This window comes from Diaphorina citri, unplaced genomic scaffold, assembly GCF_000475195.1.
Source record: "Diaphorina citri unplaced genomic scaffold, Diaci psyllid genome assembly version 1.1 scaffold36, whole genome shotgun sequence".
NCBI lineage: Eukaryota > Metazoa > Arthropoda > Insecta > Hemiptera > Psyllidae > Diaphorina > Diaphorina citri.
In genome coordinates this window covers 70,781-98,203 of record NW_007377473.1, presented here as the reverse complement: position 1 = coordinate 98,203, position 27,423 = coordinate 70,781, and the positions used below count along the sequence as shown (strand labels likewise).

Sequence of the window (27,423 nt, the reverse complement as noted above, 5' to 3'; positions counted from 1 at the left end):
GTGTGTCCCCAGCCCCCCCCCCCCCCCCCAGGTTAAACCTTTGTGGGGCCCTCGAAAAAGTATATACCTTTGTATTGGTTCCATTTAATTTGTATTGGCTTAACAGGGCTGTTAAGCTAACGGGCTGTTTGAGGCTAGAAAGAAGGTTGGTGAAACCATAAGGTTTTTCCTTTACTGTGAGCCTTTGAGATATTTCACCACGGAGGTCTTGAATGTTTCTAGACTTTGTGCGTTCCTTATGTTCGTATGAAGAGAATTGCATATTCTAACTGCAGATGTGCAGAATTGTAGAGATACAAACATGGTAAGAGTTACCACACACCTGAGTCCTGAGTATTGGAATTTCCATGAGATTCAGATTGTTAAGCCTGATTACAGTGATTACCTATCCATCTCTCTATATATCTATTTTTTATTTATTTTCTCCTAGTTTAAAAATATTTGAAGTAGGTATTGTATGGATCAGAATGCAACAATAAATACCTAAATGAAATTATACAAATTTCAAATATCGAAAAATTCACTGCTATATTAACTCTAAATGATTATGTAGGTATTTGTTACCCAATGGTCCATTAATGTTCATTTTGTTCGACAAAATGCTAGTGAGGGGACCTTTGAATATACCTAGTCCCGAGTAGGTTAGAGTCAGAGTGCATTTTTATTTGTCTTGCGTATTACATACAGACCTGATTGAATAACGATAAACGCAGATAGAATTTCTATTGTAAAACATAGCTAGGGAAGTTGATATGATTTCCATATTACGATGCTCTAAGTAAGAATTTAAACGATTTATGGCCGGGTCCACGAAGTTTAAACTCCGTTTAAGTTAAACTCTTGATCTGATTGGATGAAATTTTTGAACTTTTTTGAAATCAACCAATCGGATTGCTTAAATCCAAGAGTTTAACTTAAACGGAGTTATTCTCACTTTGTGGCTCCGGCCATTATTGTAGGTACCTTTCTCGTAGCGTATCGTATATATGAATGGTATCGTAGGTATCTAGCGTATCGTATATATGAATGGTATCGTAGGTATCTATCATTATGGCCATTAACGTAGCGTAGGTATGAATACTATATCGTATCGTATCGTATCGTGTCGTATCGTATCGTATCGTCGTATGTATGAATGGTATCGTAGGTATCTATCATTATGGCCATTAACGTAGCGTAGGTATGAATGCTACGTATGTATGAATGGTATCGTAGGTATCTATCATTATGGCCATTAACGTAGCGTAGGTATGAATGCTATATCGTATCGTATCGTATCGTATCGTATCGTATCGTATCGTATCGAAGTACCTATCATGAAGAGAAAGTGATCGTGTCTGAGAAGTTAGCACTGCCTTCAGATGAGAAGTAAAGGAAGAGAGATATATCGTAGCAAGGTCTCTGTCCTCAGTTTAGACTGTGGAGATCGTCTAGATAGGTATCTCTTCAGATGAGAAGTAAAGGAAGAGAGATATATCGTAGCAAGGTCTCTGTCCTCAGTTTAGACTGAGGAGATCGTCTAGATAGGTATCACGAAGTGTTTTGGAAGCAAATGTGAAAATTCAGCCCGGGATTTACAATGTTGCGGTCCGTAAATGTAAGTTCAAATTATTTGCTGAAGTGGATTAAGCTTTTGATGCCTTTATTTCTTTAAAATTTTATTTTATTTAAATCACGAAGTGGGTAATGAAGTGATTTTAATTATTTTTTACCGGCTATAATATAAACGGTCTTGACTAGGTACCTACATTTGTCCTATACACGAGTTTCTTGGAAAATTAGGCAACCTATTTATTTATTTTTAATTTACTTTGATTTTAATCAAATTAATATTAATAGGGCTTTCCTAGATCACCATCTCCTTTTTTTCTTGTTCTTTTTCACCCTACGCGGCGGTTTTTAGCCGTTTTGTTCTTTGGTGTTTTATTAGTTTGGTAAAATATTTTCCTAGATTACCTACATAGATACCGGTGACGTGACCATTTAATTTATTATGAGAACTACCTACCTACCTACCTACCCGGAACTTGGCCTGGCGCACTGCCGCATACCGATGCCATCATAATGGAGGAGTTGCAGTTGGGTAAAAATTATGAATAAAAGATTCCTACGTAAAAAGTTGTGAAAAATCCAATTATCCAATGGAGGAGTTGCAATTGGGAAAATTATTATTAATAAAAGGTCGATTCCTACGTAAAAAGTTGTGAAAAATCCAAATAAGTCAAAACTCCGAAAAAGTAACTTTAAAAGGTCGAAAATTCAATTTTTAATTGCCGTTTTAATTAAAAAGTTCAAAGTCTGTGGGACTATAAATAGGGATCAGAGCAGCCAAACCCTAACCAGCCTGGCTAGCTGGAAGTTACAAAGGGTTTATCATACTTCAAGTAAAAGCAGATGTCCTCATGATGGTTGACTACGGTTCGGGACGGGCCAAGTAATCTTGGCTAGATACCATCAACCTCTTTTTGTGCAGCTACAGAGCTACAAACAACAACAACAACAGCGAACAGCTTGTTGTAGAATAGGACATAACTCTGTCTCTTAAAAACCTCATCACTTATAGAGTGACGTTAAGATGATGGTTGACTACGGTTCGGGACGGGCCAAGTAATCTTGGCTAGATACCATCAACCTCTTTTTGTGCAGCTACAGAGCTACAAACAACGACAGCGAACAGCTTGTTGTAGAATAGGACATAACTCTGTCTCTAAAAACCTCATCAGGCTAGATACCATCAACCTCTTTTTGTGCAGCTACAGAGCTACAAACAACAACAGCGAACAGCTTGTTGTAGAATAGGACATAACTCTGTCTCTAAAAACCTCATCACTTATAGAGTGACGTTAAGACCGATTCAATTTCACACCCTGTATAATCTGTATATTTACTGTATTTTTGAACACCCTGTATGTTAGTTTTGTTTACTTAATATCGAGATAAGGAAGATAATACCCCGCTGTGTTTGAACTCATCAAGTGTTATCAAGGCTAGATTGAATTTATAGGTACCCTTTCTACAGGTAGTCGTATTTTCACGTCGAAATAAACGAGCCATAATTTCGCGTCGAAGCATTGTTTTTCCAAGGCTTGTCTGGCTTCTTTCAAATAGAACTAGACCTTAGTTTACATGAAATTCCATAAATTACGAATAATATTATTATCTGAGAGAAAACGTTGAAAGATAAAAACACACCATAGAAATTGGACCACACGGGAGGGTTTGATAGAGGGAACTATGACAAAGGAGGTCTTATCGTCCCCAAATCAAAGAGGACAGGATGGGAGAAAACCAGACATCCGTGTCTTGCTGTGGGACTATAAATAGGGATCAGAGCAGCCAAACCCTAAGCAGCCTGACTGGTTGGAGGTTACAAAGGGTTTATCATACTTCAAAGGAAAAGCAGATGTCCTCATGATGGTTGACTACGGTTCGGGACGGGCCAAGTAATCTTGGCTAGATACCATCAACCTCTTTTTGTGCAGCTACAGAGCTACAAACAACAACAACAACAACAGCGAATAGCTTGTTGTAGAATAGGACATAACTCTGTCTCTAAAAACCGAATAGCTTGTTGTAGAATAGGACATAACTCTGTCTCTAAAAACCTCATCGCTTATAGAGTGACGTTAAGACCAATTCAATTTCACACCCTGTATATTTACTGTATTTTTGAACACCCTGTATGTTAGTTTTGTTTACTTAATATCGAGATAAGGAAGATAATACCCCGCTGTGTTTGAACTCATCAAGTGTTATCAAGGCTAGATTGAATTTATAGGTACCCTTTCTACAGGTAGTCGTATTTTCACGTCGAAATAAACGAGCCATAATTTCGCGTCGAAGCATTGTTTTTCCAAGGCTTGTCTGGCTTCTTTCAAATAGAACTAGACCTTAGTTTACATGAAATTCCATAAATTACGAATAATATTATTATCTGAGAGAAAACGTTGAAAGATAAAAACACACCATAGAAATTGGACCACACGGGAGGGTTTGATAGAGGGAACTATGACAAAGGAGGTCTTATCGTCCCCAAATCAAAGAGGACAGGATGGGAGAAAACCAGACATCCTGAAAACAAAACTTCTGTTTAGGATAAAATTCGCCTCGGCCGTGAATCGAACCCGCAGACAAGTGTTAAATTTCACATCTTTTGACTCTTTGAGCCTTTGCAACGGTGCACATTGCATATTTAAAATTGGTTCTCGGGCGTTCATAAAAACATCCCTCCGTTTGAAAGGGTGAATCGAACCCGCAGACAAGTGTTAAATTTCACATCTTTTGACTCTTTGAGCCTTTGCAACGGTGCACATTGCATATTTAAAATTGTTCTCGGGCGTTCATAAAAACATCCCTCCGTTTGAAAGGCTAGAAGTAACAGGGCTAGATACCATCAACCTCTTTTTGTGCAGCTACAGAGCTACAAACAACAACAGCGAACAGCTTGTTGTAGAATAGGACATAACTCTATCTCTAAAAACCTCATCACTTATAGAGTGACGTTAAGATCGATTCAATTTCACACCCTGTATAATCTGTATATTTAACGATCCCAAGTTCAGAACTATCAGTTTGGTTTAGCCCACGTGCTATTGTTGTGTCCCATAAGGTCCTAACCCTCTGCTCTTTACACTTTGCTCTAGTGCAGGCATGTCAAACTCAAAATGTATAGAGGGCCATTTTTGATATTTGTTGAACATTGGCGGGCCGCAGGTATTCACCCCCCTCTCCCCCCCCTAGTAAAAAAAAAATCATGGGATTCATTTGTTTTTTAAAAAGAAGTTTTATTGGGTCACAATAATTTTATTTTGAACATACAAATACCAAAAAAAAAAAAAAATCATGGGATTCATTTGTTTTTTAAAAAGAAGTTTTATTGGGTCACAATAATTTTATTTTGAACATACAAATAGGTAGTCTCATACGTCTGAACTAGATCCAGCGTGCTTTTAATCCAAATTTTTAGTAAGTAGGTTAACTTCATTTTGTTTCAAAGATTAAAGTAATAAAAAAAATGTCTCCTTGTGACATATTATTAATGTATTTAATATTATACCCTTGTGGCCCGCAGCGGGCCGCACAATTTGACCAGGCGGGCCGCATGCGGCCCGCGGGCCGCCAGTTTGACATGCCTGATATAGACCGAAAATAAAGGTCTCTTGGAGGTTTTCAGCAGTCATTATGTGCACATCAGCAGCCACATTTGAGGACAAGGACAATTTTTGAGTTTCCATTAAGTTTTAAGACGTCCAGAAATTCAAAGTTTAGGTTCAACGCACTATCAATTCATTAACTTTTATGTACCTACATAACTTGTAAAATAAATCTGTTCTAGATAGATAAGACTTTTTTTTAGACTGCAGGAGTGGACTTTAAAATCTCATTCTGACATACCAATTTTTTAATTTTTAATTTAATTTATATTTATTTGTATTAACAGTGTTTTAAATTCTGACATACTGTCAGAATTCTAATTAACAAGGTATATTCTATTCTCTTCTATCCTGTTTTCTAGCGCTACTCACCTAGATTCTCTTTCTTGCACACATATCCACCGACAGTGTGACACCTCTGTGGTGACCAATATAGACCCGATGAGTGAAGAGGATTGGCTGAGAGCATCCATTGGATACTGAGACAAGAAGAACTCTGGCCATCCAGAACTACATAGGAGGAGCTTTTAGGCAACCAGGCTGGAATTAGAAATTGGAAGAAAGAAAATATAATTAGCTATAGTGAACGGTAGACCTCACTTTCTTTGGGAATGAAATGACATTCTTGATTTACCAAAAATCACACTTATGAGTAACTTACAACGTTGTTGTTTTCTGAACTTCAAGTTGGCGCATACCTAGGGTGACCATAATTTTTTTGGCCCAAAGCGGGACGCGGTCCTTTTTGGACGAAGGGGGGGGGGGTGAGGTACAAACATATTTTATACCCACCTAGTTAGGTACCTATGTTACAACCTGCCTCTGCACTACACAGTCAATATACCTACAATTTATTTTCAAATATTTTGATACATAATATTGTACAATATTGGAATCGTAAAATGGATTTTTTCCCGAGCTCATTGCTCTCAATGATAATATTAGGTTCGGACCAGCTAAAGCGGGACAATATCGGAACTTTGGGCGAAAGCGGGACATTTTAGCGTCCCCAGAGGATTTCTCGGGACAGCGGGACCAGAGGCTCCAAAGCGGGACTGTCCCGCCGAAAGCGGGACGTATGGTCAGCCTACCGATCCCTCTCACTCTTCTCTATGTAAATAATGTAAATATGTACCTATGTATTTATGTGCAGTAAGTACCCATAATATTGTAAGAGTGCAGTATGGTTTAGTTAGAAATGGGGTAATTACATGCAGTTTTTGTCACTTTCCATGTTAGAAGGCCTCTTTCTTAGAAGGTATTCCTAGTTCGTATTGATGACAATCCCAATAGTGCAGTTGGCAATCATACTCGGGGAAAGCCCCCCTCCACTCCCCTGAGGGCTTCGCGTGTTCGCTATGCGTGGTTGTGCATACGGTCGCGCTTCGCACTCCTTGGACTTCGCGGGGTCAAAGCATTACTTTCACTAGCGAAAGGGCTTTCTTCTCACTATCGGTGAAATTATCTCATGAAAAAAGCTTCCAACAAATCTTACCTAACCCACATTAATTAATTAGGAACTCCAGCACTGGACTTGTATTAGAATTAGAAATTCTCAAGCCAAGGTGTTTCTGAATGTTCATGAAGGAGAAATCCTCCAGTGAATTGCAGCATGTTGAAATGGACAGTCTTAATTAATATTATTATTATTTGGGAGTTGTTCAACAAATTACAGGATGGTCCATAACCAATGGTTCAGTGGTCTGTAATTAGTGTAATTCTGTACGGAAAGAAGGCCCTCACAGGACCCCTAAAATCTCAATCAGACCCTAAATTTAACGAGAAATTGTCTGATAGGTGTTAAATATGATGTTTAACAAATTTCATCAAAATCGGACAGTTAGTTCGAGAGTTATGCTGGAACAAACAAACAAACAAACAAACCAGGTCTCGTTCCATCGCGTCCTCTGACTAGAAATCTGGCACAGCCTAAAGATTGAGACACACAATACATAACCACACCGCGTCGTTCCAGAGCAGCGTCCGCTCTCCGCTACACGGACTACTATCGGTGACGATGGTAGGAGAACATACTTGATACCGCTCTGAGCTACGGTCATGCAGAACAGGGAATGGAGGAGTTGCAATTGGCAATTGGGAAAATATAGAGTTGTGACGTCAGATTTCACGTCAAAATGCGCAGAAAAGCTTGCGCACACACAAACGAAGCGGGAGTCATGAATTATGACGTCATCGCCTACGGGAGCGTATGCCGTGACGTCAAACTTCAGGAATTACCGGTATTTTTTAAATCGATTTATCTCGGGATCTAGAAGTCGTAGAAGAAAAAGAAAAATTCCGTTGGTCCTCATTTTTCCTGCTCTATGACTTTGAAACATCACCCAAGTAAGCGCAACTGATCTATTCCCCCTTTTCCTTCATATATATTTATAACCTTTTTTTCCTCCTCACTTTTTTTCCTATATTCTGTGATGCCTTCTATCCTTTCTATTACTAAAATATATAGCAAAGCTACACTAGTAATGAGAAAGTATTGCAATCGGTCCAAATTTTTAAAAGATTGTACCTCGGTACCGCTTGCGCATTACTTGAAGAAAGCATACCTCTAATCCTCTGCAGATATCACTGGCAGTGTACCACGTGACCTGTGGATAGCTGACAAATAGATAGCATGATGTGTTGAACATGTGGAGTCTACTGTCAGCACATTCCATCAGTACTGAAACATAGAGGATAACAGTAATACTGGTGTGTAAGTAGAATAGAATATGCCTTGTTTATCCTGCCCGAATAGGACTAAAAAGTCCTTTTACCCCAGCACTCCCAGCAGTCTAAACAAGGTCTCTTAGATTTTAGAGGTGTTCGTCGGGTGTATAGGGTGTATACTTGTATAGGGTACTTAACTAACTCGGGGACAATATGTTGGACTGCATTCATCAGTAAAGAACCATTCATAAGGGGAATTGCCTTATGGATGGTTCTTTTCTGCCTAATGCTGTCCATTTATTGTCACTGAAAGGGTACCTCTAGGATCGGCCACTCAAGCTCCGACTGTCGGACAGATCTATAGGTCTGGTAAACCGTCGAAACGAGTGTGGCGGGAAAAGCGTCCAACTTCTTGGAGAGACGGTCTGACGTCTGACGACTAAATTCTGAAGCTTTTTTCTCCACACACGTTCCGACCAGTAGCGTAGCGTGCTAGCGTGGTCTAAATTCAAGTGTAGGGCGTTGTAAGGCTCAGATGTCAATCTATCAATAGGCTACAATAAGTTTACTCAATGTTGTATCATGTCCCCAAACACAGGTACTTATTGATCCACCCTCGTAATGCTTTGGACTAACTACCCTTGGTTTCCTGGTACGAGTGCTAATTTATCATCAAAGGATCAGGATGTGCCATTGGATTGCTATAATGGTTTTAGTTCTGGTGAACACCTCTAGTTTTTCCTTGGATGCGATGGCACAGGATAGGAAATGTGAAATAAGAACTATACAAAGCATCTATGAGCCTCAGGTTCAGGTAAATATGACAAGAAAAGTTGTAATTGCCTTTCAGAATTTCCTTTTTCTGAAGTTCGTTTTCCTTCTTTTCCCTACGGTTTAGTACAGGCGTTATATCACACCGAAAGAGGGGAAACGAGCTTGAGAAGAGGGGAAATTGCGAAAGGAAAATAGGGCTAAACTTTAGGAAAGGGAAATTTTACCCTGCTCTAACGTCCAACTTTAAGAATAACGCCTTACTGTAGAAACTAAAAAAAAAGATGAGTGTTTCACCGCCGTTTATATTTAATAGCAATAAAACAACTGCTATATTAGACGCACGTGGTCTGTGTCGTAGCATGCCCATCCCGTACTATACCTCTCATCAGATTGGCGAGAAGAGGCACAAGACTTCCCATTTAGGTGTTGGGTCAACACGAGAACACCAGAAAGTAACCCGTTGAAATATTTGCAATCGAAAAACGAGTACAAATTTTTGTCGATGACACTACTTTTATTCAATGCTGATTAAAGTCGGTCATATCTCTAGACTGGATTTCAAGTTTTTCCCCCAAAGCAAAGCAAAAAAAAAAAAAAAAAACTCAGCCAAGTTAGCTGACCAAACTTCTTAACCATGTACTTTCCCAATTCCAGGGCCGGTATAAACGAAGAGCTCCGTCCACATCAGACCCAGCCCCCCACAACTCAACCCTATACACGCCCCTGACTCTCATCAATTGGAATATTGAAGGCGTCAAGACTCAACTATCCGACCCTGATCAACAGTTTCAGAATGCTGATCTAGTCATGCTGACTGAAACACTCAATGTAGACCGACCTGCTAGTCTACCAGGTAATAGAATAGAATAGAATGTCACATTAATGAATAAGAATTAGAACAGCATAAAGACAGGTAAGAATAGTAGAAATGCATGCAGAGAGAGAGAGAGGAGAGGTAGTTTTGAACTAGGAGTTATTGAGAAAGAGAGAGTGAGTGAGTGAGAGAGAGAGAGAGAGAGAGAGAGAGAGAGAGAGAGAGAGAGAGAGAGAGAGAGAGAGAGAGATAAATCTGTAATTCTACACATGGGAAAGCTTAGAGGTTGATAGGGAAAACAGAGGAAGCAAGAGAGGGTGAAAGATCGAAGAAATTAGGAAAGAGAGAGACAGACTGAGGAAAGTGCTAACGAGCATTAGACAAACAGAGAGGGGAATAGATTAATGTAGGAGAGAGAAAGAGATGGAGAAAGAAAAGAGAGAAGAGGACGTTGATTGCAAATGATTGAAATAGAGAGACGGAGACAGAGAGAGAGAGAGAGAGATACAGGGTGTGAGTTTAATTTGAGGTTTGTTTTGAAACTGTCTCAATGGACATTGCGGTATGCTAAGCTCTTTCATCTCTCTCTAACTACTTACTTATTAGACAGGGTCACATTAGGGAGAGAGAGAGAGAGAGAGAGAGAGAGAGAGGAGGAAGCAGTGGAAAGTAGAAAACTTCAATCAGAAAATACCCTTGAACCTTTGACGGCTATGGAAAGATAAGAGGTGAAAATAAGAGGTGACCATCTTTCGAACAGTTTAGCTCTAGACTTTAGTCTGTCCATTGGATGAAATTTGCCAAAAATGTTCAACTCACAAAAAGCTGAAGCTTACTGATAAGATTTTGAGTCCAACCGGGCCTCTAGGGAAAGCCCTGCTGGGATCCTTTTTGCTCTGTAAAGGTGTATTTTCCTTTCGGGAAACTGACTAGCCTGACTATTGATCACTGGAAAATCGACCAATTCTCCATTCAGTGTGCATTGGATCCGTGGTCAATTTTCCGTTGGTCAATGGTCAGTTTCCTGAGTGGAAAACACACCTTAATTCTACAGTTTTCTGAACCGCTAGGTCATGGCTGCCCTCACAATATCCTGTCTAATTTGTCTTTTATGCGTCCTGGACTGCGGAAGTAGGTAAAGGACTTTTCAGTCTCATTCTTGCAGTATAAACACGGTGGGTGTGTTGTATTCTATTCATCTGTTCTAGTCAATTCTATTCTATTTCATATTCCCCCTAAGGTTACACCTGTGTCTCATCACCTGCTCGTCAGTTGGCTAAGTACGGTCGTCCGGTGGGCGGTATCACCCTGTATGCTAAACCTCATCTCAATCTACATCTCATCCACTCATCCGATAGTCACATCCATGCTGACACAGTACTGGGTAAGCAGAGATTAAGAAAATATTAAGGACTGCGGTAGCATTCCGCCCCGCCAAGTCAAGAAATTCATTAATTTCATGATAGAGGACTCAGTAACTTTGTGAAGTTCCATAACATAGATGTAAGACTGGGTAACCCAGTGAAGAGTATAAGTTATTTCTTTCACATCTTTTGCCCATATTTTTGTTATAACTTGTCGTAGCTTGTTGAAATGAACATCACTGAGTTCAGAACAAAATAAGGTTTTGTTACAATGTACTTGTGGACCCCGCAACATCGAGCTTTCGCTGTGGTGGCATTTCTTTTAAAAACCGTCAGGCAACGCTGGGTCACCCTGTATAAAAGCACCATCAGCTATATCAACTTACCATGTTCCATAGATATTCTAGCTTTGAATCCGCTGTAATGGTGAGAGTAATCCGAGATGAAGGTTAATCTGACTTGGGCAGTTTTGGAGACATATCGCAATAGTTTGAGTTTATCAGACCAGTCGCCACATAGTCTGCGAGTGTTATCTCTACGAGTCACATTGTCCTCACTGATGATCAGGTAGTCATAACTGCAACTGTGGAATAGAATAGAATAGTTTAGAATGTGGAATAGAATAGATTAGAATAGAATATGGAACAAGAATCACAGAATTATTCGTTAGGACGGACACAGAGGTCCTTTTGAGATTGAGATTGACTTTTAGAAGATTTTTTTTTAATAAATCGAGAGAGAGAGAGAGAGAGAGAGGGGGGGAGAGAGAGAGAGAGGGGGAGAGAGAGAGAGAGAAAGAAAGAAACCATATCCCAATTAGAAATCTTTCAATAAAACTTGGCTAATTTCTCAAGCTGTGTCCACTGTTCACACATTGTCGACGGGCGTCGATCGACGAGGTGAACCTACATAATTATGTTGTCGAGGCAGTGTGGACGGTTTCAGTGATCGATCGACGACCATCGACTATGTGTGGACACAGCTTGTGGGCATTTTTCTAATCATGCAAGAGCCTTAACTCCCTAGTCCCTAACTGTAAATATTGCATAAACAATTCATGTGACCAAATGGTGCTGCCAAGTAAAAAAAGAACTCCCACGTTACTCACTGAGGTTCGGGTTCGAACACAAATTCCTCAAAGTGCAGCACTACCCTGTACCCAGGCAGTGCAGATATGAGCGTATTACACTTGGCGTTATCAGGATACGCACGGGGAAATCCGGGACTGGTTATTAGAGCACGGGGTTGCTCATGGGATAACGCTATGGTACGGTTACAGTCTGTCGTCTTACGATCCGGCACTGAAATGAAGAAGAAATTTTTTAGAGGTTAATATGAAGATTGCTTAACTCAAGAGTTTAACTTAAACGGAGTTTAACTTAAATGGAGTTTAAACTTACTTTGCGGATGCGATAATAGCACATTGAATGTATCAGTTCATAATGGATCACTGAAGTTAAGTAACGTTGCGCGTTGTTGGTATTCGGTTGGGTGACCATCTGGGCGACCTCGTTTTGCTAGTTTTTCCAGACCCTTCTCAAACTGGATGAGGTTAACATGAGGCGGCGGGTATCTTGTTCCCGAATGGAAATAAAACCCCGGTCATTTAAAACCTTAACATTTATACAGTGACGTTCATTAAACCTCTACCAAAAAAAAGGAAGGGGCCTTTGTCAAAAAAAAAAAAAAAAAAGAACTAATGGAAATCGAAGAAATTAAAAATCATAAAATGGCGCGAACCGAGAACTAATGGATATTTGGAAACACTGAAGGGCCTTGTCAAAAAAATTGAGGTTAGAATTCAAAGAAATTAAAAATCATAAAATGGCGCGAACCGAGAACTAATGGAAATTTGGAAACATTGTAAGACCGAACTGGCTACAAGACAAACAGTAAACTTCTAATCAATCGATTTGATCAATGCAACGCTTGAAGTGAAGTCTAGACCGTATGATTTAACTAAATTCATTTTAATCCATCAATAATAGTCATTCAATCTAATTCACCATTTTCTAGTGTTTTTGTTAAATGTTCTGAAAATAAAGAAAGAATAGGTACCTAATTTAATAATGTAAAATTCCCGTCAAAATAAAAAAGTGGGAGAGTTTAGAATAAAATCAGGTGTTAATATAAAATTAATGCGGTACCTCCTTCCTACGACCGAGTTGAAAATAATCAGAGTTTTTCCGGTTAGTTAGGAATTTATGAATTTATTTTTTTAATTGTTTATATATTACTTTTTTATTGTTTATATTTGTTTGTTTATACGTTGTTTATGAAAAACAGAAGTACGAGGGTGGATCAATAAGTACCTGTGTTTGAGAAAATGGTGCAAGATACCTACATGTTCTGGTTCTATTTTTCAACTTAGTCTATTTTTAGGGCCACACACTTAACCCAGCGTCCCTGCCACATTTTTAACCCTTCCAAATAGCAGCTGCCATCAAATTCCTCAAAATAGCGTTTTTTTGGGGTGCTCACGTCATCCTTTGAGGTGAACCGCTTTCCTCTGATCCAAATTTTCAAGTTAGAGAACAGAAAATAATCATAGGGAGTCAAGTTAGTTGAGTAAGGTGGTTGTAGCAACAATTCCTAACCAAAATGGTGGAGTTTAGCCTTGACAATTGTTGAGGTGTGAGACGGGGCATTGTCATGGTGGAACAGCAGTTTTTCGTTGCAAAATGGGGGCGTTTGAGCTGCACTGCTTCATCAAATCTTGTCAAAAGTTCAGTGCAGTTGTCACTAAGGGAATAAGTAGTGAATCATGCATTTTATTACTTGTGGCAAAGCAGAGAGCTTATTCACAACTTTTGTGGGTATCACAGCATTACAAGTGTCTCCTTTACTATGTATTAATTCTTATTTATCATCAAATAAGTCCCAACTTTAAACTTGCAACGTGCCTTGATATTTAAAATTTCTGTAATTCTGTACTAAATTTCATCAAAATCGAACCAGGCAATCGCGAGTTATAGCGGAACAAACAAACAAACTTACAAACGAAATGCAAAACGGTCCAGTTAAAACGTAAACCTCACTATCGTTCGTTCTGTCAATCGTCATTTAAGAAACTACATATTACTCACCTCAGATAGACATAGACTCTTGAGTAGAGGATTGAGTCGATAGTTGAGTGCTGCCTCCTTGAGTATTGCAGTCAGTTTATTTTCACACTCGTGTCGGAGTTTGCGTTCGCGGAATTTGATTTTCAAACAGGCGACCACCTAGGGGAAATTCGAAAATACATTTTTTTTCAGGGTCCGTTCTTATTTCTAAAGTAGATAATTATATGACTTTTTCCACAAGTTCTTCGGTACGCACGTTTTTGGGCCACCTGGGTGGTCCTCAGCAAAAACACTCGTGCGTCCTAGTTCAAATTCGCTAAATCAAAAGCGAATGGTTCTCATAGATGGAGAAAACCCCCCACCAACTGTCAAACTTTCTTGCCTTGGCGGGCATTTTGGTGATAAGAAATACGAGTATTTGGTGTGGACATGAAACAATATTCCTAATGGAAACCGAATTTTCAACATTTCATTATGTACCTAGGTACTTTCTTTTTTCCCCCTAAGAACCATCATACGTATTTGTGAGCTTAAAAAATCAACTCCAAAATATTGACTTGGGCATTTTTCTAATCATGCAAGAGCCTTAACTCCCTAGTCCCTAACTGTAAATATTGCATAAACAATTCATGTGACCAAATGGTGCTGCCAAGTAAAAAAAGAACTCCCACGTTACTCACTGAGGTTCGGGTTCGAACACAAATTCCTCAAAGTGCAGCACTACCCTGTACCCAGGCAGTGCAGATATGAGCGTATTACACTTGGCGTTATCAGGATACGCACGGGGAAATCCGGGACTGGTTATTAGAGCACGGGGTTGCTCATGGGATAACGCTATGGTACGGTTACAGTCTGTCGTCTTACGATCCGGCACTGAAATGAAGAAGAAATTTCTTAGAGGTTCTGAAGATTGCTTAACCCAAGAGTTTAACTTAAATGGAGTTTAAACTTACTTTGTGGATGCGGTAATAGCACATTGAATGTACAAGTTCCTAATGGATCACTGAAGTTAAGTAACGTTGCGCGTTGTTGGTATTCGATTGGGTGACCATCTAAGCGACCTCGTTTTGCTAGTTTTTCCAGACCCTTCTCAGGCTGGATGAGGTCAACATGAGGCGGTGGGTATCTTGTTCCCGAATGGAAATAAAACCCCGGTCATTTAAAACCTTAACATGTATACATTGACGTTCATTAAACCTCTGCCAAAAAAGGGCCTTTGTCAAAAAAATTGAGGTTAGAATTTGAAAAATCATAAAATGGCGCGAACCGAGAACTAATGGAAATTTTGAAACACTGAAGGGCCTTGTCCAAAAATTGAGGTTAGAATTTTAAGAAATTAAAAATCATAAAATGGCGCGAACCGAGAGCTAATGGAAATTTGGAAACACTGAAGGGCCTTGTCAAAAAATTTGAGGTTAGAATTTTAAGAAATTAAAAATCATAAAATGGCGCGAACCGAGAACTAATGGAAATTTGGAAACATTGTGAGACCGAACTGGCAACAAGACAAAATGACCATCTTTCGAACAGTTTAGCTCTAGACTTTAGTCTGTCCATTGGATGAAATTTGCCAAAAATGTTCAACTCACAAAAAGCTGAAATTTACTGATTAGAGTGATTAGATTTTGAGCCCAACCGGGCCTCTAGGGAAAGCCCTGCTGGGATCCTTTTTGCTCTGTAAAGGTGTATTTTCCTTTCGGGAAACTGACTAGCCTGACTATTGATCACTGGAAAATCGACCAATTCTCCATTCAGTGTGCATTGGATCCGTGGTCAATTTTCCGTTGGTCAATGGTCAGTTTCCCGAAAGGGAAACACACCTTAAGTTCTACAGTTTTCTGACCCACTAGGTCATGGCTGCCCTCACAATATCCTGTCTAATTTGTCTTTTATGCGTCCTGGACTGCGGAAGTAAAGGACTTTTCAGTCTCATTCTTGCAGTAAAAACAGGGTGGGTGTGTTGTATTCTATTCATCTGTTCTAGTCAATTCTATTCTATTTCATATTCCCCCTAAGGTTACACCTGTGTCTCATCTCCTGCTCGTCAGTTAGCCAAGTACGGTCGTCCAGTCGGCGGTATCACCCTGTATGCTAAACCTCATCTCAATCTACATCTCATCCACTCATCCGATGGTCACATCCATGCTGACACAGTACTGGGTAAGCAGAGATTAAGAAAATATTATTAAGGACTGCGGTAGCATTCCGCCCCGCCAAGTCAAGAAATTCATTAATTATTTATGTACCAAGAGAGACGGAAGTTCCTGAGACACAGCGAGATTTCAGTTCTCAAAGTCATCTTAGTGTCAGCCTAGGGTAGCACGCCTGTCTTGGCCAAACTTTACCCTAGTTTAGGGCCTAATCCCGAAGACAGAGGAGGTTTGTTCTCGGAACGTCTGCCTTTCTCCTATCCTATATTCGATTTCCAGACAATAAGGTCTCCTTGCTTACTACTTTGCTACAGCTCCCCCTTATAATCCCTTTTAATCCTTGTAATTTATTTAAAACATGTTGTATTTTATTGTTTTATTTCAAGGTCACATCCTCGTCTACTATTTCCATCCGAGCAAGTCGGCCGGCGACATTATCGCTCAGATAGTCCGCGACATTCACGCGACACGCGACCCGATATCAATCATCGGCGGCGACTTTAACTGTCGCGTCGACACTAACGATACCAAACCCGACACTCTCCTGGCGTTCATGTCAACCCTAGGGTTCCATCTGGTCAATGACCCCAGTGTTGCCACGTTTGTCAACGCACAGGGCGGCAACAGCGCGATCGACCTTGTGTTCCTGCGCGACGGACACGTTGACGGGCCCCCGCGCACAGACGTGCTGCGGACGCCAAGTAGGAAACACCAGCGTGTGTTTGTTTGGGCCAAGGTGAAGGTGGTGCGGCCCGAGTTGTATGAGTTACATAGGAAGATAGGGAGGTTGAATGAGGGGAGGGGTACGGGAGGGAAGACACGCCAGGAGGGGAAGAAGAAGGAGAGGAAAGAGGAGAAGATGGGGTGGTTTGGGAAAGTGAGAGAGACGTGGAGAAAGTGGTTTGGTTGATCGGAGAGAGAGAGAGAGGGGGGGGATAAATAATTTACCTCTATGTATAAAATAAAGTTGCACGTTGCATACCTAGTGTATTATACGGCGTTCATACAATTTCACAGGGTATTTGAAGGGTCCTCATATAAATTAAGTAACTTTAGGTAGAAGCAAACTACTATCACGTCACTTAAGCTCACGTGACGTGATAGTGCATATAATATCGTGAGGACAGTAAAACTGCAGAGTTTACTGAAAACCAAAATAAAATAACATAGGTGCTATAGTGACCATTGAACAGGTCTAATGGTATAAAAATTTCCATTTCATGATTTACCGGTAATTACCCTGCTCTAACGTCCAACTTTAAGAATAACGCCTTACTGTAGAAACTAAAAAAAAAGATGAGTGTTTCACCGCCGTTTATATTTCGTAGCAATAAAACAACTGCTATATTAGAGCGACATTTTTGATCAGCCCACCTCGGTTTTGGGCTTGGCTGACTTCAAACTTCTTTTCTCTCAATTCAATAGCTAAAATAGAATGCAACAATACAAGATGTCCCAGATATTGTTGGCAAAATTCTGAAATAAGTTTAGATCAAATTCCGGGCTTTGACTGGGATTTAAATCTGAGACCTCCTGAATATGAGGCGAGCGCTTGAAACTACCAAGACCATTCAGGTCAAAAAGAATAACAGGAGCGCCTTTTTCTCAACAGTAATTCGAACAGACGGTTTTCCTTTAGGTTTTTCAAATTTATTTCTAGACCCTGTAAAAGCTTTTGACTCTGTTGCGATTATTAATCTTCGGCTAAGATTTCCAATAAACATTATAAATCATACAAACATATTGCAGGATAGGTCCGGAACACGTTTCTTAGTTTCCAGGAAGACGACATTTTTGATCAGCCCACCTCGGTTTTGGGCTTGGCTGACTTCAAACTTCTTTTCTCTCAATTCAATAGCTAAAATAGAATGCAATAATACAAGATGTCCCAGATATTGTTGGCAAAATTCTGAAATAAGTTTAGAACAAATTCCGGGCTTTGACTGGGATTTAAATCTGCGACCTCCTGAATACGAGGCGAGCGCTTGAAAGTACCAAGACCATTCAGGTCAAAAAGAATAACAGGAGCGCCTTTTTCTCAACAGTAATTCGAACAGACGGTTTTCCTTCAGGTTTTTCAAATTTATTTCTAGACCCTGTAAAAGCTTTTGACTTTGTTGCGATTATTAATCTTCGGCTAAGATTTCCAATAAACAATATAAATCATACAAACATATTGCAGGATAGGTCCGGAACACGTTCCTTAGTTTCCAGGAAGGTGTGGGGGGAAGTTATTTATTAATCCCGTATATTAATTTCTAAAACGGACACCCCACAAGGATTTATGATCGTTCCCCAATGTGTCCTTACTTGGGTTTTTTCCGCCGTTTAATTCATTGGAGTTGTTTATTTCAGAAAATCTGAGCGGGCCCCATTTTCACTTTACGATATTGGATTTTAGGATTTTTTTTTTTCCTTTTAGGCGCTTTAACTATGCGTTACAACATGTCTAGGATTTTTGTTTGGAAAATTTCGTGTTTTGGTTTGAAACTGCGGAGGAAAAATGTGATTTTTTCGTTTCACAATTCACACATGGCCTTGCTGCTTAGCATGTAAATAAATAAAAATAACATTTCCCAATTTTTAAAAGCTAAATCTTTTCTCCCCTCTTTGTAGCAGAAACAGATATTATGTTTCACTAGCTTGAGGGGGATCGAAATAATTTTGCTAATGTATATTTCCTTTTCTTCTTCTCCTCCTCCTCCTCCTCCTCCTCCTTCTTCTCCTCCTCCTCCTCCTCCTCCTTCCTTTCTTCTTCTTCTCCTTCTTATTCTTCTTCTTCTTCTTCTCCTTTCTTTTTCTTGCTCTACCCACATCACGCACTACCTATCTAGAAACCATTGTAGTACGTGTAGAGAGAGAGAGAGAGAGAGATCCCATTGGCATGTACTCACATACTCGTAAATCAAAAGTTATTTGGTTCGAAAATATTTTTCTCATCATTTCTCTCTTTCTATCTCAGCCTTTTCTCTCTCTCTCTCTCTCTCTCTCTCTCTCTCTCTCTCTCTCCCTCTCTCTCTCTTATATTTTTAATACATTTTTCATTTTCAGTGGAAAAAAGGTAAATAAATAAAAGTAAATAAAAAAGAACAGAGTGAAATAGAGATAGAAAAAAAGAACGTTTGTGAGAGAGAGAAAGAGATAGAGAGTGAGAGAAAAAGATAAAATAAAGAAAGGGGAGAGGGGAGTAAAAGTAATACAAAAGTAATAATTTCTTGTTTTCTCTTGTTTATATTTGGGAACATGGTTTTATAGAATTCCCATGTTGATCTGAATGTTAACCAGGTGTCAACATCAACAAAATATAAACAGGGTCCACCAAATATTTTCATCTGTGTTTAGGGTTTTTATATAGGGTCCGACAAACAATATTTTATTTGTGTGTTAGGGTTTTTATTTGTGTTTAGGGAATAATCCCCGTTATTGAAATAACTTCTGTACTTGGGTTTTTTTTTTTTTTTACTCAGAGGATCCTAAAACAGATATTTCCACTCATTTCCAGAATTTGAAAAGTTTGGGACCGATGGCAATACTTTCTCATAAAGTCATTACAAAGTATAGGTTCCCCATACATGTTTCGCTGAACTTATCGTCAAGGAATCTCTCCGCCTTGCATTCTCACATGATTTCAATGAAATTAAAACATACATATGTACAAAACAAACTGAAATTTGAAACACGGCACGGGTACAAACTACAAAACAAATTCAAACAGGAGCTATACATAGATACCTAGGGCTAGGGAATGGCATTAGTATTTTGTGGTTGATATGTATTTGACACGGTATGTTCATTTATACATTGTGTGGTTGATATGTATTTGACACGGTATGTTCATTTATACATTGTGTGATTGATATTAGGTTCCCCATACATGTTTCGCTGAACTTATCGTCAAGGAATCTCTCCGCCTTGCATTCTCACATGATTTCAATGAAATTAAAACATACATATGTACAAAACAAACTGAAATTTGAAACACGGCACGGGTACAAACTACAAAACAAATTCAAACAGGAGCTATACATAGATACCTAGGGCTAGGGAATGGCATTAGTATTTTAGATTCCCCATACATGTTTCGCTGAACTTATCGTCAAGGAATCTCTCCGCCTTGCATTCTCACATGATTTCAATGAAATTAAAACATGTACAAAACAAACTGAAATTTGAAACACGGCTCGGGTACAAACTACAAACTACAAAACAAATTCAAACAGGAGCTATACATAGATACCTATAGGGAATGGCTTCGGACTAGTATTTTGTGGTTGATATGTATTTGACACGGTATGTTCATTTATACATTGTGTGGTTGATATGTATTTGACACGGTATGTTCATTTATACATTGTGTGGTTGATACTCGTATTAATAGGGGATAATCAGGATGGTGACACTAAGCTGTAATATGTTGCTTTGAATTTTGTCATATTTTGTTATTTTCATAGTGGATCAGCCACAGGGGAGAGATATGTGGGTTGCGGGTTCACAAGGATGAGCCATGTCAGAAAAAGCTTTGAATTTTTGAAAGCTTTAATGACAGGGATCACACTGTGAGATTTTCCACCCAACCGAAGGTCATTACTATGTCAAGTATCGCCTGTGGATAGTGTTGAGCTACAGGCAGCGCATTGGCCTGCTAAGCCCTAGGTCGCGAGCTCGATTCCCACCTGGGGCTGATTTTATTCTGAATGGATAAGGTTCTTTTTCGGAATGGCTGGGTTTCTCCTATCCGACCTATCCTGTCTTCTTTATCTCTTCGATTTCGGGACGATAAGACCTTAGCAGTTACAGTTCCCTCCATCACAGCTCTTGAAAAAAAAAAAATGGAATGAAATGTTGTTTGGGGTAAATAATAAAATTTTCGAATTTATGTTCCTTTGTTTCGAATTGTATTTGTTTAGTTGTTTTGTTTATGATTTCTACTCTCTCTTCTCTCCGCAGTCTCTCTCTCTCTCTCTCTCTCTCTCTCTCTCTCTCTCTCTCTCTCTCTCTCTCTCTCTCTCTCTCTCTCTCTTTCTCTCTCTCTCTCTCCCTCCCTCTCTCTCTCCCTCTCTCTTCGTGAAAATGAATTTTGTATCAAATTTACCTAACCCGTGACATTTTGCTTTTACCATCAGGGATTTGTTTATTATTATTATTATCATTTTTTTCTGATTTATAGATAGATATAGAGGTAGGTAGATAAAAACTGTGTTATCATTTGTTCTCCCATGTAAAACATTGTCAATGTGATTTATCTAGGTATTGTATGTATTATTATGTGAGTTATATTTAGGTTGCAACATGAAATTCATCCCTATCCCTCTCCTATCAATATAAGTATTTGGTTATTGGGTGATTTATAGCAGGTTTTTCGCGTATAATAGATCAGTTGCGCTTACTTGGGTGATGTTTCAAAATAGAGCAGGAAAAATGAGGACCAACGGAATTTTTCTTTTTCTTCTACGACTTCTAGATCCCGAGATAAATCGATTAAAAAAATGCCGGTAAATTGTGAACTTTGACGTCACGGCATACGCTCCCGTAGGCGATGACGTCACATCAAATGTCCCGAGCATAGCTCCCTCGCAGGAAACGCATTAATGTGTTTGTGCGCATACGTTTCTGCTCCTCCGCTAGCGCGCTTGCATAGTGGCGCTACCTAACGGACGAAAAAAACAACTGCGTAAAGTCTGACGTCACACATATTTGAGCTCTTTCATTAGAACGGAAAATAAAAATTTTCGACCTTTTACAGTTATTTTTTCGGAGTTTTGACCTCAGATTTGGATTTTTCCCAACTGTTTACATAGGAATCGACCATTTATTTATAATTTTTACCCATTTGCAACTGCTCCATTCACATTAGTATAGTCATATTATCTCTCCCTCCCTCTCACTCTTTGGCTTTTTTTTTACTTTCTATTATTTCTCTCTCTTTCTCTTCAGATAAATTGATAATACTTAGTTCATCCGTGAATAACTCATATCTAAAGAAATGTGAGAACTGGCACAAGTAGAATTCTAAGCTCACTTAACGATGCAGTCATCGAAGAGAGAAACAATCAATAAAAATTATTGATGGAACTGCCCAAAGTTTGGTTTGCTTAAAGGACAATGATTAAATTGGTCCTAAGCTCCTAAGAAGGGGGAAAAAAAATCATTCCTTAGGGTCTCTGAACTCTGAAGTTAATGCCGCGGAACAAGAAAAATAAATATGTAAATAAATTTAAATCAATTAATAGACCATAATAAAATAAATAAAAATAAATAAAAAATAAAGAAATAAAAACTATAGATATGTGAAATACTTACTCGAGTAGGAAAAAGACAGCGAGTCCGTCCATCTGAAGTCTCCCTCATGGGCAAAGTCCGTAGCTCCCACCCAGTACGCATTATCCTCACTATAATACACTGAGCTCAACAGCATACTGTCTATCATGCTCTGAGTGTATGCGCTCCGGATTGACGCTAGGTGCCCGTGCCGCTTGACGCATTCGGATTCCGCTTCCGGCCAGGAGAGCTTGACGGAGTCTACGACACTCAGACAGAACTGACGCACCGCTATCGAACCTGATGGAGAGAGAGGTAGGGATTGTGTTAGTTGGATTTAGACGACGCAAGTAATATCGTTGCGTGTAAAGACCCGTTTCCACTTCCTACATGTCGTTCGAAAAAATTTGTGAAGTGGGAACACTCTCCCTTAAAATACATTGCCTACAGGACATTTGGAAAAAAAAAAAAAATCGGATGAAACTCACAAGAGGTGGGAACGGGCCTTAAACTGTGTATTAGGTGTCATCAGATTTATTTTCCTCAGGATCCGCCGGGAATCGAACCCGGGACCTCCGGTGTGCAAGCATAGTGTGATAGTGATACTCACTCTTTCACTGATTGTGACATAGTGTGATAGTGATACTCACTCATTCGCTGATTGTGACATAGTGTGATAGTGATACTCACTCTTTCACTGATTGTGACATAGTGTGATAGTGATACTCACTCATTCACTGATTGTGACATAGTGTGATAGTGATACTCACTCATTCACTGATTGTGACATAGTGTGATAGTGATACTCACTCTTTCACTGATTGTAACATAGTGTGATAGTGATACTCACTCATTCACTGATTGTCAACTTCTTGTTTGATAAATTGACCGTCACTGTATAACTACTGTTTTTAAATCCTAATGACATACCAAATTAACTAAGTATTAAATGTGTAACTTTTGTAGGTGGTTAGGTAGAATGAGTATAGAATTATACCTATTTTATTCCATTATACCTAGTTGTAATTTAAAGTTTAATTTAGAATTAAGTTGAATTGACTTTGTAAGATACCTTTTGGTTTTATTTACAATAAAAAACTATTCTATTCTATCATAAAATTTCTTTGGTAATCTATTGTTTTTTAATTCTCTTCATGTGTCCGAACCATCTTAATCTTTGATGTTCTATCCGTTCCTGTAGTTTTTCCACTCCTATCGTTCTTCTGATCTCTTCATTCCTTATTCTATCGTCTATCCCTTTTGTCTTACCTAGGATATTATGTTATTTTTAAAGTTTAATTTAGAATTAAGTTGAATTGACTTTGTAAGATACCTTTTGGTTTTATTTACAATAAAAACTATTCTATTCTATTCACTCATTCACTCACTCTCTCTTTCTCAATAACTCCTAGTTCAAAACTACGTCTCCTTTCTCTCTCTCTCTGCATGTATTTCTACTATTCTTACCTGTCTTTACGCTGTTCTAATTCTTATTCATTAATGTGACATTCTATTCTTCTTGTATTGTTGCATTCTATTTTAGCTATTGAATTGAGAGAAAAGAAGTTTGAAGTCAGCCAAGCCCAAAACCGAGGTGGGCTGATCAAAAATGTCGACCCCACTTGAGTGGGAAAAGACATACATAGAAGATTCTAGACATTATAGCTACTGTTGTATTGTGTCTCTTATCGCTCATCTGATGAGGGATTAATGTGACATTCTATTCTATTCTATTACCTGGTAGACTAGCAGGTCGGTCTACATTGAGTGTTTCAGTCAGCATGACTAGATCAGCATTCTGAAACTGTTGATCAGGGTCGGATAGTTGAGTCTTGACGCCTTCAATATTCCAATTGATGAGAGTCAGGGGCGTGTATAGGGTTGAGTTGTGGGGGGCTGGGTCTGATGTGGACGGAGCTCTTCGTTTATACCGGCCCTGGAATTGGGAAAGTACATGGTTAAGAAGTTTGGTCAGCTAACTTGGCTGAGTTTTTTTTTTTTTTTTTTGCTTTGCTTTGGGGGAAAAACTTGAAATCCAGTCTAGAGATATGACCGACTTTAATCAGCATTGAATAAAAGTAGTGCCATCGACAAAAATTTGTACTCGTTTCGATTGCAAATATTTCAACGGGTTACTTTCTGGTGTTCTCGTGTTGACCCAGCACCAAAATTTGTACTCGTTTTTCGATTGCAAATATTTCACCGGGTTACTTTCTGGTGTTCTCGTGTTGACCCAGCACCTAAATTTTGTACTCGTTTTTCGATTGCAAATATTTCAACGGGTTACTTTCTGGTGTTCTCGTGTTGACCCAACACCTAAATGGGAAGTCTTGTGCCTCTTCTCGCCAATCTGATGAGAGGTATAGTACGGGATGGGCATGCTACGACACAGACCACGTGCGTCTAATATAGCAGTTGTTTTATTGCTATTTATAACTACTAAGGTCTTTAGTGAGGGGAATTTCGGCAACAAGCCGCCCGGAACGGGCTTCAAAGACGTGTCCAAACATAGTCGACCGGCCGTCGATCGACGAGGAGAAACTATGTTGTCGAAGCACTGCGGACGGTTCAGTCGACATTGATCGACGGCCGGTCGACTATGTGTGGACATCTACATTCTACACAAAACGTGACAAAAGACTTTTTCGCTCAAACTCCTACTCACCTAAATGGCAGTTCTGTACAATATGCTCAATGGCCAGCGTCTCGTAGATAATGTGAATCCACTTGTGTATGAAATTCTTGGCCAATATCTTCAGTTGTATCTTGTTCTCCCGCGACACTATATTCAGTTTGTACGAAGTCTCGTTGTTCTGTATGCAAGTGCCCATGATGTTCCCCGATTCTATTGTTCGTATGAGGAGGCCATCACAATCGTTGTCGGATTTATCATTGAGTATCGTATAGAGAGTGTCGTTGGCGGACAGAGCGGTCGAGAGGGTTTCGTTGTCGAACGATGGGATGTCACTGTGAAAGGAGAAGAAGGCTGAGGTAAGTACAACGCATGATTATTTGATTGATGTTTTTTTTCTAATTTCTTTGGAAAACGAATTTTAATTATTTTCTAATTTGCAATGAGAAATTTAAATGCTCCATGAAAAGTTATTATGTGTACTTGTAAATACCTCTCCCCTGGAACATGGTATAGCTTTCCGCCGAAATTTCCACTAAAGGTACCTTGTTTATCCTGTCGGGAGAGGATAGTAAAATCCCTTTACCCTTGCCGGAAAATAGGGAAATTTATTATTTAAAATCAAAATTCTTACCGGAACACCTTGTAGTTAGTAGAAATCCTTTTTAAAAAATGCGACCTTGCCAATATAGTTAGCTTGGAAAGAACCTGAGTGACATCGAAATCTCACCAATTTAAAACATCTTGATCGAAATTGTCTTGATAAGAATAATTTATTTTATTTTTATCTGATTTCAATTTTTAAATATTTCTCACGATTATTAAAAACAATTTTATTAAAATCAAAATGCTTACCGAAACGTCACATTATGGAAGCCAATAAGGACCGTCGCATGGGACAGGGAGAAGTTGAACGCTAGCGTCCTGCGTTCATAGACGCGCGCGCTCACAGTCGCGTTCACATCTATACAATGCGTTGACATGCCTAGAAGCGTGCCGACAGGTTTGTTCTGGATGAGAGAGGTGAGGGAGAGATCTAAAACGGCAGGGTTGAGGGCGCGCAGGATAACTGAAACAGAAGAATTTTGTAATTTGTAATTTTATTGACATAAAAGGTAGGTACCATATTTTTCATACATGATTAAACATATTTTAAACTGAATTTACTGGTGAAGATATCTCTTGATTTAATGAGGACTTGAGGAGGAATTGGGTGAGATACGGTATCAACACGGTGTGTGGGACTTGGCGGTTTGGACAACTACCTGACTAGATTTTACACAGTATTTAGGAGACCCAAGTAGCGTGACTCTTTTTCAGCGTGTTCGACGGGCCTAAAACCGTAATGCCCAAACGGTTAGTCTGATTTTGATTAAATTAAGCAAACATACTTGCCTATTTAATTTACCACATATAAAAGAAAATTTTCAATTACCCACCTAGTATTGTACAATCATAAAAACCTGCTAAACAGTCATTTTAGAACTTTAAAAAGTAAGTAGGCAGTAGAGAGAAAACAGCATCTAAACAGCAGGTGGGCGATCCAAACGAAACATCTCAACTTTTACCTGCTCGTAGGTAGTAGGTACAAATACAAAGTTCATACAGTCGAACCTGGATAAACGAGAACCCAAGGGACTAGGTCATTTTTCTCGTTTAAAGAGGTTTCTCGTTTAAGGAGTTTCTCGTTTAAAGAGGTTTCATATAACTTTTTCTCGTTTATAGAGGTTATTAGTAGAGTCGAATAGTGAAGTAGACACGTTCATGAAATGTACCAACAGATTTAAACAAGTTAGAACAATTTCTCGTTTAGAGAGGTCAGAAAAATCCAAAATTCTCCTTTATAGAGGCTCGCGAAGCGCTACAGTTTGAAAAAATAGACAAAGATCGAAATGACATTTTCTCGTTTACAGAGGTTCGGAGATTTGAATTCTCGTTTATAGAGGTCCATTTTGCCTTGTTTATATGAGCGTGGGACTTAGCAAAAAAGGGGCCATTTTCTCGTTTATAGAGGTTTTATTTTCTCGTTAAACCAGGTTTTTGGCCCGAAAATGAAGGGGATTTGAAAATTTCTTGTTTATCCAGGTTTCTCGTTTATCCAGGTCTCGTTTATCCAGGTTCGACTGTAGTATGATAGATAAAGGATTGTTGGTTTAACTTTAGTAGCATTTGGGAAAAAAAGAGTAAAAATAATATTTTCATTTTTTGTTAATACCTACTAGATTTTACTCAAATGTTATTATGGTAAGTTGAGGTAAGTGGATGGGGTTCAGGGGGATACATCGGGATAATTCAGTGGTGTAGTCTGAATGTAATGTTTTGTGTCCATTGACTACTATTTAGTTTATCGAAGTTAGTCATAAATGCATAATAGCTATTAGGAAGGTATTTTTTTTTTCAAGGGATTTAAAGTTAGGTACTGTATAATTGCCAACCTGCTGAGGTATTTAATGACGTGGGTTTTACCCTTCTCTTTCTCTTGCTCTTTCTTTTTCTCTTTCTCTCGCTCTCTCGCTCTCTTTCTCTCTCTCTCTCTCTCTCTCTCT

General features: G+C 39.1%; 1 protein-coding gene across 1 annotated transcript in view; it reads right to left on the bottom strand.

The window, feature by feature from the left end:
• LOC103512334 overlaps positions 1-26,828 on the bottom strand; it is a 59,152-nt gene extending 32,324 nt beyond the window's left edge. Inside the window, 10 exon segments of the mRNA XM_026825856.1 lie at positions 7,718-7,833; positions 11,159-11,355; positions 11,881-12,073; positions 13,855-13,996; positions 14,067-14,106; positions 14,518-14,710; positions 22,288-22,545; positions 24,911-25,231; positions 25,755-25,946; positions 26,789-26,828. Of these exon segments, the coding sequence (XP_026681657.1) occupies positions 7,718-7,833; positions 11,159-11,355; positions 11,881-12,073; positions 13,855-13,996; positions 14,067-14,106; positions 14,518-14,710; positions 22,288-22,545; positions 24,911-25,231; positions 25,755-25,946; positions 26,789-26,828 (1,692 nt within the window).
• Between the last annotated feature and the right edge of the window lie 595 nt (positions 26,829-27,423).